Below are 14,349 nucleotides of genomic sequence, written 5' to 3'. Positions count from 1 at the left end.
ACCCTCACATCTCTTCCAGGTCAACGGAACTCTGGTGACCCCTCCTGTGACTCTGACCAATGGGGTGAAGATCTACCTGAGTGGGAAGTTTGTTGTCTTGGAGACGACCTTTGGCCTGAGGGTGAGGTTCGATGGTAACCACCACGCTGACGTCACTCTGCCCTCCTCCTACAACGGTCTGCTCTGTGGACTCTGTGGTAAGCGATAATCAATCAACGATGAGCATCTCCAAACATGACAGATAATTGATTGTAAATAAGAAGGTGATTTAAAGAAACCAGGCACATCAACAAAAAAAGCCCTGATAAGTTATTTCACCCACTTTCATCATATTCCCGTTTGTAGTGGGTAGTAGATTTATGTAGTCTTGTCTGAACACCTCTTTGAATATCATTTTATATCTTGAATTGACTGCTTTAAAATATAATTTTACCCCGACCCAGCTAACAGTTTGTATGCACAGTAACTGTTGATGTGGGCAGTAGTAACTGGATCCGTCGATCCTCTATTCTTGTAGGAGACTTCAACGGCCAACCCGGTGATGACAACATCAAGCCAGACGGTAAACCAGCCGGCAACACAAACGAACTGGGAGAGAGCTGGCAGGTGCCCGACGCCCGCCCCGAGTGAGTCACACACACGTGTTTCAGTTTCAATGTTTTTATTTATCCAGCACTGTTAGGAAGAACTGTAGTCTGAACTAAGATACCAGACTATGTTACATTTCACCCAGATTCCATTGTTTTTGTATCAATTATGAGCTATAGATCTGACTCCATCGAGGAGATTTCATTTCCATCCTCGACAGTGACGTCTTTGACATTCATCCCTTTCCTCCTTTCGTCAATCCCTCCATCCCTCTCTCTTCTTTCAGCTGTACCCACGGTGGAGGAGAGGAGGAGTGCGATCCCAAGGTTGAGGCAGAAGCTGAGAAACCCACCAGCTGTGGCATGATCACTGACCCCAGCGGTGAGACTCACACACACACACACACACACACACACACACACACACACACACACACACACACACACACACACACACACACACACACACACACACGCGCACGCATGGAAACACAAATTACAGCTGTCGGACATTAACACCAGTCAGAAAATCATAGACATGCTCAATCCACGTGCACTCTCTCACAAACGTGTAATATTCATGTTATTACATACCACTTGTACTGTATCTTTTAGTCTCCATTTACTAAAGCCATTTCTCATTTCTGTAGAACCAGAAATTATATTTAAACGAAATATCATTGATTCTAGAGATAAGCGAGAGAGTTGTGCCTGAAATGTCAGCTAACTTACCACGAACATTACTCATTGCTCATTTGTCCAATTCTCTCAGTTGTCTTACAGCATTTTTTTTTGTCTATTGTGTTATTACATGTCATTTGTACAATGTTAAAACTATTTATTGATAATTCCTCACTGTCTCAGCCATTTAACACCATCCATTTCTCCATCCGTTCTCTCTCAGGTATCTTCAAGCCGTGCCATGCGGTGGTTCCCCCCAACATCTACCAGGAGAACTGTGTGTACGACCAGTGTGCTACGGGAGGGGAGACGGTGGCTCTGTGCCAGGCTATAGAGAGCTACGCTGACCTGTGTGCCTTGGCTGGAGTACCCATCGCATGGAGGAATAACACCTTCTGCCGTAAGTCACATACCAACATGCGTGCAGGCGCACACACACATTGAAACACAGGTATGCACGCAAACGCATACACACACCTTCCCGACTGTGTGTAGTCTGACTAACACGCCTGTGCGCCATGTGCTGTAACACACCTGTGCTCCATGTGCTGTAACACACCTGTGCGCCATGTGCTGTAACACACCTGTGAGTCCTTTATGTGTACTGAGTCCTATCTCTATTGGGTAACACCAATATTGTGAAAGTGGTGTGCCACAAGGATTAGTCTTACTACCAATTCAAATTCCATGTTCCCTCTAGTTCTCCCCCTTTCTTGGGCAGCAGCAATACAGATTATTCTCATTGCCCATCAGTAACCCATGTTTTCCCCCGCTCTCTCTCTCTCTCTCTCTCTCTCTCTTCCCCCTCTCCCCCCAGCTCTGAAGTGTCTCCAAGGCAGCCACTACGAGCCATGTGGTAGCGCCTGTCCTTCCAGCTGTCAGAACCCTACCTTCAACGCCACCTGTACCCAGCCCTGTGTAGAGGGGTGTGTGTGTGACCCCGGCCTGCTACTCAGCGGTGACAAGTGTGTTCCACCCAGCCAGTGTGGCTGCACCGACAAAGATAACAACTACAGGCCTGTAAGAATGGAGGAACCAAGTTATGACTTGACTAGTAAAGTTTACATAGTAGTCAATACAATGACCAGAGACTTATAGGAATGATGTACACAGATTGAAATAGTTTTAGTCTGTTTGCAAAAGTAGAAAAGTAGTGTTTGGTAGAATGTTGTTAAGGCTAGCTCATTGTGCTCATGTGGATGAGTGACTAAATTAATGAAGTGGTTTATTGACTAAACTAACATGGTTGATTGTCATATGTCTGTGGGACTGTGTCTGATGTCCATATCTCTCCTTGTTTGTGTGTGTGTGTGTGTGTGTCCTAGGTGGGAGACAGTTGGTTCACTGAGCTGGACTGTTCGGAGCGTTGTAAGTGTAACCCTGGCAACAACATTGTCTGTGAGCCATGGCAGTGTAGTCCCGCCCAGGAGTGTAAGGTGTTGGAGGGAGAGCTGGCATGTGTTTCAACAGGTAAATGCCACACCCCCTTTCAGGGCTTTTTCTTGGTCTTTGTTGTGTTGTTTATTTGGCTACTGTTACTGGGACAGAAATGTTTTGGTTTCACAGATACAGATTCCTAATTATAATGAATTATTAGTCCTGAACTCAAAAGCATTTAGAGAATCTCCATTGAACATGCTTCCAAGACCTAGGCTTAATCTGTGGCTGGAAAACCAGCTCTAAGTATCTTCACTTGTGATTTGAAATGAATGTGACACTGCCTGTATATGAAACACACCATGAAGAACTCCCAAGAAGGCATCACTAACCCAGATATGAATGTCTCTGTTCTCCGTGTCTCTCCCCAGGTTTGGGTGTGTGTCATGTGGCCGGAGATCCTCATTACTACACCTTTGATGGTGTCATGCACACCTTCATGGGCACCTGTACCTATACACTGGTGGAGGTATGTAACCGTCGTCTCTCAACCTCTCTTCCTCGTTCCCTCTGTCTCTCCCGATCCCTGTAACACGTCTCGCTCCCCCCCGTTATCCCTCTCTCCCTCAGGTGTGTAACTCCACCAAGGTAACTCCGTTCACCATCGTGGCGAAGAACGAGGAGCGCGGCCAACCGGAGGCGTCGTACGTGCGCTCCGTCACGGTCTATCTTCCCAACGCCAACGTCACGCTTCAAAAGAGCAACAGAGTTCTGGTGAGATGGAGTTCAAGTTCAAACCTTTGTTGTCCGTTTTTGGTGAAAGTAGAATTGTGTGTATGGCTTACAGGCTTTATGCCTCATTCTCATCACAGCAAACATAGACAGAAAACACAAAACAGAGAGAGAGGGGGAGAGGGATCCATTGGGGAGCATGCTTGGTTCAATCCTGAGTACAGTTTCCTTTGTTTTCTCACCGTTTTAGTCAGATAGTAGAGATACAGTTATGGTACGTTTTGATCGTTATTCATCTTCTTAATGAAGCTGGCAGGGTAGCTTGGTCATTGCCTAGGGATCTATGGTGTACTAATAAATTACCTTGGGGGGGGGGGTTAATTGGGGTGTTAGGCCTATTCTTGAGGGGCCTTCAACACCGGCAAGCCACTTTGTGGAACCGCCCATGGAAGCTGTGATAGTGAAGTTTGAGAAACATCAACCCATTTGCCTTATTTGTTATTGATTTCCACTAATCACCTCTCCTTTATCCCCCCCTCCCCTCTCTCTATTTCTCTCTCTCCGCTCCAGTTGGATGGGCGCAGGGTACGTACTCCTCTGTCCATCGGTGTGGCCGGGGCCAGGCTCTTGAGTAGTGGTGTCTACAGTCTACTGGACACTGATTTTGGCCTGAAGGTCAAGTTTGATGGAGTCCACCACCTGGAGATCACCATCCCTGGAGAATACTTCAACAAGGTACGTCTGAGCCCAACTATAGTAATGCTACTGTATAATAATGCGTATTGTACAACTTATAATGATGGTAAAATTAAGCCTTTCACACAATACATGTCTTGGCCATACTAAAATACTCAGAACTACATTTTAAAGCGACTTCTAATGATTTTCTCTGCCCTTTTCATTCATGGAATTATCCATACTGTTCAAAAATGTTTTTGTATTTTAGTTTTTTGAATTTTACCCGTTTTCTCCCCAATTTCAATCTTGTCTCATTGCTGCAACTTTCCAACGGGCACGGGAGGCGATGGTCAAAGTCATGCATCCTCCGAAACATGACCCGCCAAACCGCGCTTCTTAACACCCGCCCACTTAACCAAGAAGCTAGTCGCACCAATGTGTCGGAGGAAACACCATTCACCTGACGCCCGAAGTCAGCTTGCAGGCACGTTACAAGCAGTCGGTAGAGCGCGATGAGCAAAGTAAAGCCCCCCCAGCCAAACACTCCTCTAACCCGGACAACGCTGGACCAATTGTGCACCACCCTATTGGACTCCCGATCAAATCAAATGTTATTTGTCACATGCGCCGAATACAGCAGGTGTAGACTTTACAGTAAAATGCTTACTTACAAGCCCTTAACCAACAATGCAGTTTCAAGAAAAATAAGTGTTAAGTAAAATCTGTAGTGCCTTGCGGTCGGAGGCCGAGCAGTTGCCATACCAGGCAGTGATGCAACCAGTCAGGATGCTCTTGATGGTGCAGCTGTAGAACTTTTTGAGGATCTGAGGACCCATGCCAAATCTTTTCAGTCTCCTGAGGGGGAATAGGCTTTGTCGTGCCCTCTTCACGACTGTCTTGGTGTGTTTGGACCATGATAGCTTGTTGGTGATGTGGACACCAAGGAACTTGAAGCTCTCAACCTGCTCCACTACAGCCCCGTCGATGAGAATGGGGGTGTGCTTGGTCCTTCTTTTCCTGTAGTCCACAGTCATTTCCTTTGTCTTGATCACGTTGAGGGAGAGGTTGTTATCCTGGCACCACACGGTCAGGTCTCTGACCTCCTCCCTATAGACTGTCTCATCGTTGTCAGTGATCAGGCCTACCACTGTTGTGTCGTCGGCAAACTTAATGATGGTGTTGGAATCGTTCCTGGTCATGCTGTCATGGGTGAACAGGGAGTACAAGAGGGGACTGAGCACTCACCCCTTAGGGGCCCCCGTATTGAGGATCAGAGTGGCAGATGTGTTGTTGTTACCCTTACCACCTGGGGACTGCCTTTTAGGAAGTCTAGGATCCAGTTGCAGAGGGAGGTGTTTAGTCCCAGGGTCCTTATCTTAGTGATTCACTTTGAGGGCACTATGGTGCTGAATGCTAAGCTGTAGTCAATGAACAGCATTCTCACATAGGTGTTCCTTTTGTCAAGGTGGGAAAGGGCAGTGTGGAGTGCAATAGAGATTGCATCATCTGTGGATCTGTTGGGGCCGTATTCAAATTGGAGTGGGTCTAGGGTTTCTGGGATGATGGGGTTGATGTGAGCCATGACCAGCCTTTCAAAGCACTTCATGGCTACATACATGAGTGCTACAGGTCGGTAGTCATTTAGGCAGGTTTCCTTAGTGTTCTTGGGCACAGGGACTATGGTGGTCTGCTTGAAACATGTTGGTATTTCAGACTCAGTCAGGGACAGGTTAAAAATGTCAGTGAAGACACTTGCCAGTTGGGCAGCGCATGCTCAGAGCACACGTCCTGGTAATCCGTCTGGCCTTGTGAATGTTGCCCTGTTTAAAGGTCTTACTCACATCGGCTGCGGAGAGCATGATCACACAGTCGTCCGGAACAGCTGATGCTCTCATGCATGCTTCAGTGTTGCTAGCCTCGAAGCGAGCATAGAAGTAATTTAGCTTGTCTGGTAGGCTTGTGTCACTGGGCAGCTCGCGGCTGTGCTTCCCTTTGTAGTCTGTAATAGTTTTCACGCCCTGCCACATCCGACGAGCGTTAGAGCTGGTGTAGTACGATTCGATCTTAGTCCTGTATTGACCTTTGCCTGTTTGATGGTTCGTCGATAGGGTAGCGGGATTTCTTATAAGTGTCCGGGATAGAGTCCTGCTCATTGAAAGTGGCAGCTTTACCCTTTAGCTCAGTGTGGATGTTGCCTGTGATCCATGGCTTCTGGTTGGGGTATGTTCGTACGGTCACTGTGGGGACGACGTCATCAATGTACTTATTGATGAAGTCAGTGACTGATGTGGTGCACTCCTCAATGCCATCGGAAGAATCGCAGAACATATTCCACTTCTTTACTGACCTGTCGCTCATGCAGGGTACGTACTGCTTGTAAGCAGGAATCAGGAGGATAGAATTATGGTCAGATTTGCCAAATATAGGTTGAGGGAGAGCTTTGTACGGGTCTCTGTGTGTGGAGTGAAGGTGGTCTATAGTTTTTTTTCCCTCTGATTGCACATGCTGGTAGAAATGAGGTAAAACGGATTTTAGTTTCCCTGCGTTAAAGTCCCCGGCCACTAGGAGCGCAGCCTCTGGATGAGAGTTTTCCTGTTTGCTTATGGCCTTACATAGCTCATTATGTGCGGTCTTAGTTCTATATAATGTCATAGAGCCCGACCGGTTGTAATAGATCCCGGGATCGAACCCGGGTCTGTAGTGACGCCTCTAGAACTGCGATGCAGTGCCTTAGATGGCTGCGCCACTCGGGAGGCCCTATTGTTCAAATTCTATTCACATTTATTTTATTTTATCTTTTTTTTAAAGTAATTGACACTGTTTCTTGTACAAACTTCACTCTTATATTATTCCTCAGTTTCAACTCACACCTCTTTCCTTCCGTCTGTCCAGGTGTGTGGTATGTGTGGTAACTACAACATGAACGCCAAAGACGACAACCTGAAGCCCGATGGAAACCCGGCCAAGGATGTGATAGAACTGGGCAACAGCTGGAAGTCCGAGGGAGACTCAGACCCAGGGTCAGTAACCTCTAACCTCTCACCTTTGACCTTGTACTTTAGGCCAGGAGGCTACCAACTAAAGCTTTTTCTTGGTCAGATCATGTGTTACTGTACACCTGAGTGTCCCTGAAACACAGATACCTGTCAATATCATTTATATTTTAGATATCTGGATCTTTAATAATATATAGCCTTAAGGCAAGCCAATGTTCAAATAGACCAGGTACAAATAGGCCAGGAGTAAACCATTCTGTCTGTACAAGGCTTGCAAAAATTATGTATAATGAAACATTCTAGCAACACTTATTGGTGAGTGATCATTAATCCTTATGGTCTGGCAGGAGGTTACATTTTTGGGTACTCTCTCTCCCTCTTCTCCATCCCTCTATCTAACCCATCCCTCCCCCCATCTCTCCCTCCATCCCTCCAGGTGCTCGCCAGATGAGCGTCCCAACATCCACCCAAACTGCACGGCAGAAGAAGAGAAGCAGTACGAGACCCTGTGTTCTTCTATCATCCTCGGCGACAAGTTCAAGCCCTGCCACTCTTTCCTGCCACCGGAGGCCTTCCTGGGGAACTGTGTGTACGACATGTGTGAATACGACGGCATGCAGGCCACGCTGTGTGATAACGTGGAAGCCTACGCACAGGCCTGTCAGTCAGCTGGGGTTACCGTCGACTGGAGAAACAACACATTCTGTCGTAAGTTATGGGGGAGATGGGGGGTAGGGGGAGGGAGATGGAGAGGGTAGGGTGAGATGGAAGGACAGAGTATTGGAGGGAGGTTGGGCATAGGATGCTATATCAATGAATGAAAATGGAAGGAAATTAGTTGGCTTTGGAATTGAATTTGTAAAAGTACTACATGTGTAGGCCTATACTGTCGACCAATGATGCCGCAATTACCAGACGAAACCCATCCATAGAGCCAATGTTACTGTAACTGTTACTGCACTGTATGGAAAGATAGGATCTTTGATTATCGTCTAACCCCACCATCTCTCTTTCCCCCTCCAGCCCTGCCGTGCCCCCCCAATAGCCACTACTCTGACTGCACGCCCCCCTGCCCCGCCACCTGCTCCGACCTGTTCCCCATGTTCTGCCACCTTCCCCCCACCACCTGCGTCGAGGGGTGCCAGTGTGACGCGGGGTTCGTACTCAGCGACGGGAAGTGTGTCCCTCTGGCCAAGTGTGGATGTGTGGACTCCAATGGAGAGTACCACGATGTGAGTGCTTACTGTTTCGTCGACCAATCGTTGCCCACTTACACGCACTACTTTACCAGTCATACACCCCAACTAAACACCGAAAAGTTCCTTTCAATTTATGGGGATTGTCAGATGGCAAACATATTTGTACCATAGCGTGCATGATATTCAACTATGAAACAAGTTTGGTTAGACAAGAATCCAAACTCCACCAGCCAGACACAGATTCAACACATTCTCTATAATACCATTAAAACAAGATTTCTTTAGACATACTGTATAAACAGTCAGCTGTAATCCTAATGTGTGTTCTGTGTGTGTGTGTGTGTGTGTGTGTGTGTGTGTGTGTTGCAGATGGGAGAGTCGTGGGTGACTGACCACTGTGATGACAAGTGTACCTGTAACCTGGGCGGCTCCATCACCTGTTCTGATTTTCAATGTAGGGATGATTCTGTCTGCACTCTGGACAAGAACGGAGACCTCTACTGCAAACCTGAGAGTAAGTCCCAACTCTTCTCTCAAAATAGTCCCTGCAACTCTGCCCCCACTGCCATTTCTACCTAAAATATTAGGAGAAGGTTACCATTTGTCAACTATACTTCCTCAATACAAACTTTTCTGTCTCTCTCTTTCCCTCTCTCCCCACCTTACTTCATCTCCCTTTCTCTGCCACTCCCCACCTCCCCTCTCCCCCTCTCCAGAATTCGACAGGTGCAATATCCACGGTGACCCCCACTACCGTACGTTTGATGGGTTCACCCACCACTTCCAGGGCCCCTACACCTACACCCTGACCGAGGGCCACTCCCTCCTCAGCTCACTGGCCTCCCTCCAGGTCAGAGGGAAGAACAGCCGTCGCGGTGGCAGCAAGATCTCCTACCTGGATGAGGTGTATGTAGATGTCTATGGAGTCAGCATCCGCTTCCTGCAGAAGAAAGTTGTACTGGTGAGTTAAATATAATATAATCCAACAATGCCTGTTGTCTTGGCGACAGTAATCTAGCTCTAAAACCATGAGAGTCTCCTCTCTGTTACCTTCCAGGTCAACTATGACATCACTATGAACAGTTATAACCTCTTGTGTCATCTCCATGAACAGTTATAACTTCTTATGTCCTCTCACTACCCGTGTAGGTGAACGGTGAGCGTGTGGCTCCTCCTCTCAGTCCTAGAGACGGCCTGACCATCACGATGAACTCCAAGAACGTCCAGCTGGTCACCGACTTTGGCATGACGGTCCGCTTCGACGGCAAAATCCACGGAGGTGAGAGGGAGAGAGAGTGTGAGAGAGAGAGTGTGAGAGAGAGAGTGTGAGAGGGAGAGTGTGAGAGGGAGAGTGTGAGAGGGAGAGTGTGAGAGGGAGAGTGTGAGAGGGAGAGTGTGAGAGCGAGAGTGTGAGAGCGAGAGTGTGAGAGCGCGCAAGTGAGAGAGTGTGAGAGAGAGATTGTACTCATGCAATACTCTTTCTCCCTCCCTAACAGAGGTGATCCTACCCAGTACATACAAGAACAGGGTGAGAGGTCTGTGTGGGAACTACGACGGATCCTCCAAGAACGAGTACATGAAACCAGACGGAACTGTGACGCGGAAACTTGACGAGTTCGGCGAAAGCTGGAGAGTGACTGACAGGCAGGGGGCGGAGCTAGTGACAGCAGACCTCCCCAAGATGGTGCACCTGCACAGGTGGGAAGGAATCACTCGATTATATATAAACACATTTCATGTATTTATTTATTTGTTGGTTCATTCATAATCTATTTATAAACACAACCGACTGAAAAATAGGTCTGTCGAGATGATCGAGTGTACATAACTAAATATGACTCTCCTTCCTTTGTTTTTTTTTCTCCTTCGCCCTCTTCTTCACCCTCTCCCCTCTCCCTAGGCGTGATGTGGAGACAGACCCAGAGTCTGGCTTTGAGACAGCAGGTTGTACTGACGCTCAGCTGGCTGAGTTGAATGGTAACAAACAGTGCGGAGCCGTGTCTGACCCTTCAGGACCCTTCGCTGGCTGCCACGCCCAACTACTGCCCAACAGCTTCCAGGAGTGAGTAGAGACTGTGTGTGTGTGTGTGTGTGTGTGTGAGAGAAAGCGAAAGAGTGTTTCTGTGTGCTACAGGTGGGTACGTTTGATACTTTTCTCTCAACCCACAACTTGAATTTATATTCTACTTATGTGTGTAGGTCTGCACTATTCCCTCCAGTCACTGTCTGTCGTGTGTGTGCGTTTTAGGGACTGTGTGTTTGACCTGTGTGCGGATCAGGAAACCGCCTCTCTGCGTTGTGACAGCTTTGAGGTGTACGCCCTGGCATGCCAGGAGGCCGGTGTCAAACTGGGCAAATGGAGACAACAGCTGGGCTGTGGTAAGACACGTGCGCGCACACACACACACACACAGAAGGAGAGTTGGGATATGCTAAAGACACATTTCCAATTCACAAATGCGTATTAGTACACACTGGTGCAACTGTGAAATATAAGCACCCACCAAATTATTATTATTACACACACTACTATAGAGATGTCATTATACACACACACACACACACACACACCTTGTCTCACATACACACATTACTACAGAGATGTTATTAAACACAAATGAACGCATGCATACGCACACACTCACACAGACACACTCTCTAACGTGTGCACACACACAAACACTCGCGGACACAAACGAGCACACACACAAGCACGAATACACGCACGCACACACACTACACTACAGAGATCTTATTAAACACACATAAATGCACACATGCACCTTGTCACACACACATAAATGCACACGCACACTCACAGACACACAAATGCATATGCAAACACACATGCACTAATGCGCACACATTCCGGTATTACACACACAAATTATTAAATACACACAAGTACACACACACAATCTATCGGAAATACAATAAAAATACATTCACTCAGTGCTGTGTTCTTAATAATAAATGACTTTTTTTCCTTCACTTGTAATCCCTAGCAAACTGCTAAACTGATTCTGCCAAATCATTTTGGCAGTAATACTTATTTTCAACTGCCCTCCTCTCAACACCCCTTATGTGTTTGTTGCTAATCCTGTGTCCTCACTTTCTCCCTCACTCTCCCCCTCCTCTCTCCCTCTCTCCCTCCTCTCCTCCCCCCCCAGTCCTGAGCTGTGTGGCCAACAGTACCTACTCTGAGTGTATGTCCCCTTGCCCCGCCTCCTGCGCTGACCTGGCCGCGCCTTCCGATTGTGACTTCACTGCCTGTGTTGAGGGGTGCCAGTGTGCCCCCGGTTTCGCCATGAGCACAGGCAGCTGTGTGCCCTATAGCGAGTGTGGCTGCAACTACCTGGATAGATACTACCCGGTGAGTTAATACAGCTGTTGCAGAACATTGTATGGTGTGGTGTGTGTATAACTCTGTCCCTTTCCTCGTACATGTCTCTCTCTCTCTACCCCATTTTGATCTCTCTCTCTCCCCATCACTCCATTCCCTTCCAACCCAGCTCAAGGAGAAGTTTGTGACAGAGGACTGTGCCCTGTCGTGTGAATGTACGGCCTCGGGCGCCGTGTGCCAACCCAAGGGCTGTGCCGACACACAAGTCTGTACCATTTTCGACTACGCGCGTGACTGCTACAAAAGTGAGTGTGTCTTTGTGTGTGGCTACTGATACATGCATTTGTGCCCCTAGTAGTTGCAATAAGAACAACTTCAGTGTGTAAAATGGACTGAAATGTCTTTGATAACAAATGTACCCTCTCGCCCTCTCTTCTCAGTGAGTCCGTGTCTGGCTTACCCCTGTCTAAATGGCGGTACCTGCTCTGAGTCTAACACAACAGTTGACTCATTCACCTGCCAGTGTAAAGAGGGCTTCGAGGGCAATCTGTGTGAGATCGAGAAGACCGAGACCAGCGGAGGCCTGGGTACGTGATTAACTGGAGCTAATACTATACCGTACTGTATGGGACTGTACTGCTCTATACTATTCTGTACCGTATTTCACTGTACTGTATGGGACTCACATGTATTGTACTGTATTGTATGGGACTGTACTGTACTATACTATTCTGTACCGTATTTCACTGTACTGTATTGCACTGTACTATACTGTACTGTATGGGACTCATATGTATTGTACTGTACTGTATTGTATTATACTGTACTGTATGGGACTGTACTATACTGTACTGTACCCGGTAATCCTTGTTGTTAGAATAGCATACAGGCATACCAGTGTTGTAACTGTCTCCTCCTTCGTCCCACAGATAAGAACACGATCATTCTCATCGCAGTCCTAGTGCCTCTGGGAGTCATCATCATAGCACTGATTTGTGTGTTATGCTACAAATGTTGTCGAACGTAAGTACTTTACAACAACCACTAAAACACAGCCTGTTTATCATAGAGCAAAAATCTACACTGACAACATGAAATAATCAAAGATCAAGTTGATCATGACAGTTTGCTTTATTATTCAGTATACAAGACAGGAAAAGCTAACGTCACCTGTCAGTGCAGTATTTGTATTCCTATGTAAATGGATGCTAACTCTCTAAACCATTTTGCGTTTACAGGAACCAAAAAAACAGGTTTGATTTTGACAACACAGATTCAAGTAAGTGCCTATCTCAATCTCACTTAAAACATATCAATTTTTACTTTTACTTTCACTTACATTTTGTTTTACCTACTGTAGCTAATATTATACTACTTAGCTAATATTATCCCAATAAAACCAGGTCAACGATTTAGATGGGAAGGATATAGTAAACATTGAATTCGAATCAGTAGAACAAAATTCCCTGTTCAGGTCAATGATGCCATAATGGGTGGACCGTAGACCATTTGAAATGAGTAAATTATTTTGAAGTTGATTATTTTGAAACAGAATATTGGCAGCCAGCTAAAGAGAAAAGCACAAGAAAAACACCTGTCACCCACCTATTCAGCTGATTTATTACAGAGGCAAGTGGACCTTGCCGTGCCATAATTCTATAACCTCAACCCTTACCTTAACCTCACTGATATAACACTAACCTTAACCTAACCCTTGTTCCTAAACATAAACTCATTTCGACCCTTATGCCTAAACTTAAGTTTTTGTAATTCTATGAAGCCATGATCAGGAGGAAAATTGTGAAATCAATGCTCATACTGTGAAAAATAAGTGCTTTGGTTCTTCCACTGGATTGCGTGACAAGTAGTTCTGCCCTCCATCCTTCCCAACTAAACCCTTGATCACCTTGGTGACCTGGCCAGGAGAAACTCCTGGACCTACCTAATAGTACCTGTCATAAAAAAAACAAATTCATGATAATAATAAACATTACACCTCTCTCTCTCTGTCTCTTTCCTCTCTCTTTCCCTCTTTTTGTCCTTCTTCACTTTCTCTCTTTCTTTCTCCCTCTTTCCCTGCCTCGCTTATAATTCTATGAATTGAATTTCTACTAGGCACCCAATACCGCATGCGTCTTAAGGACAGCGACGTCATGTACGAAAACCTGGACAACCAGCAGAAGAACGCAAGCGACATCATGACTCCCATGTAGATGGAGAGAAAGAAGAGTAGAGAACATAAGAGTTTCATATTTACTGGCAGATGAATGTACGGATATCACACAGACAGACACACACTCAATCACTCACTCACAAACAATGCACACCAATTCAGAACAGTCCGTAACGTCAATGTTACATATTTGCCACATTATTATAATTGTCATTATATTATCTGCTTTTATTAACTTATTAATGCTTTTGTTGTAATTTGAGAATGCATGAATTATGAGATGTGATCCAGGGAAAAGTGCAATTATAAAATGCCTCAAGTGCCTGAGATGTAATTTATTGAAGTGAATTAAATTGTTGCTGCACGCTTAACATTACTTGTCATGTCAGTCTTGTGTCTGCCTTACCTGTCCTACCGTAACACGCCCGTGTCTGCCTTACCTGTCCTACCGTAACACGCCCGTGTCTGTCTTACCTGTCCTACAGTAATGTACCTGTGAAATTGGTGTGCCACAAGGATGTCGTAGTACCCATTCAAATCCCATATTCTCTCCATTTCTCCCCCCTCTTCCACTTTCCTTTTT

At 46.2% G+C, this 14,349-nt stretch overlaps 1 protein-coding gene across 1 annotated transcript in view; it reads left to right on the top strand.

Annotated features, from left to right (window-relative positions):
* The window catches only part of zanl (zonadhesin, like), a 38,701-nt gene extending 24,564 nt beyond the window's left edge, over positions 1-14,137 (top strand). Inside the window, 24 exon segments of the mRNA XM_014207195.2 lie at positions 20-197; positions 518-626; positions 875-969; positions 1,492-1,668; positions 2,086-2,288; positions 2,594-2,738; positions 3,077-3,174; positions 3,276-3,419; positions 3,948-4,112; positions 6,948-7,075; positions 7,488-7,759; positions 8,075-8,283; positions 8,620-8,764; positions 8,967-9,211; positions 9,400-9,529; positions 9,747-9,948; positions 10,151-10,312; positions 10,499-10,629; positions 11,421-11,623; positions 11,763-11,898; positions 12,034-12,180; positions 12,523-12,616; positions 12,832-12,872; positions 13,709-14,137. Coding sequence (XP_014062670.2) covers positions 20-197; positions 518-626; positions 875-969; positions 1,492-1,668; positions 2,086-2,288; positions 2,594-2,738; positions 3,077-3,174; positions 3,276-3,419; positions 3,948-4,112; positions 6,948-7,075; positions 7,488-7,759; positions 8,075-8,283; positions 8,620-8,764; positions 8,967-9,211; positions 9,400-9,529; positions 9,747-9,948; positions 10,151-10,312; positions 10,499-10,629; positions 11,421-11,623; positions 11,763-11,898; positions 12,034-12,180; positions 12,523-12,616; positions 12,832-12,872; positions 13,709-13,806 — 3,657 coding nt within the window. The 3' untranslated portion in view covers positions 13,807-14,137.
* The last annotated feature ends 212 nt before the right edge of the window (positions 14,138-14,349 follow it).

Source organism: Salmo salar, chromosome ssa07, assembly GCF_905237065.1.
Source record: "Salmo salar chromosome ssa07, Ssal_v3.1, whole genome shotgun sequence".
In the NCBI taxonomy this organism is placed as follows: domain Eukaryota; kingdom Metazoa; phylum Chordata; class Actinopteri; order Salmoniformes; family Salmonidae; genus Salmo; species Salmo salar.
The sequence above is the reverse complement of the archived record's forward strand: the minus strand, read 5'-3'. Positions and strand labels throughout refer to the sequence as shown.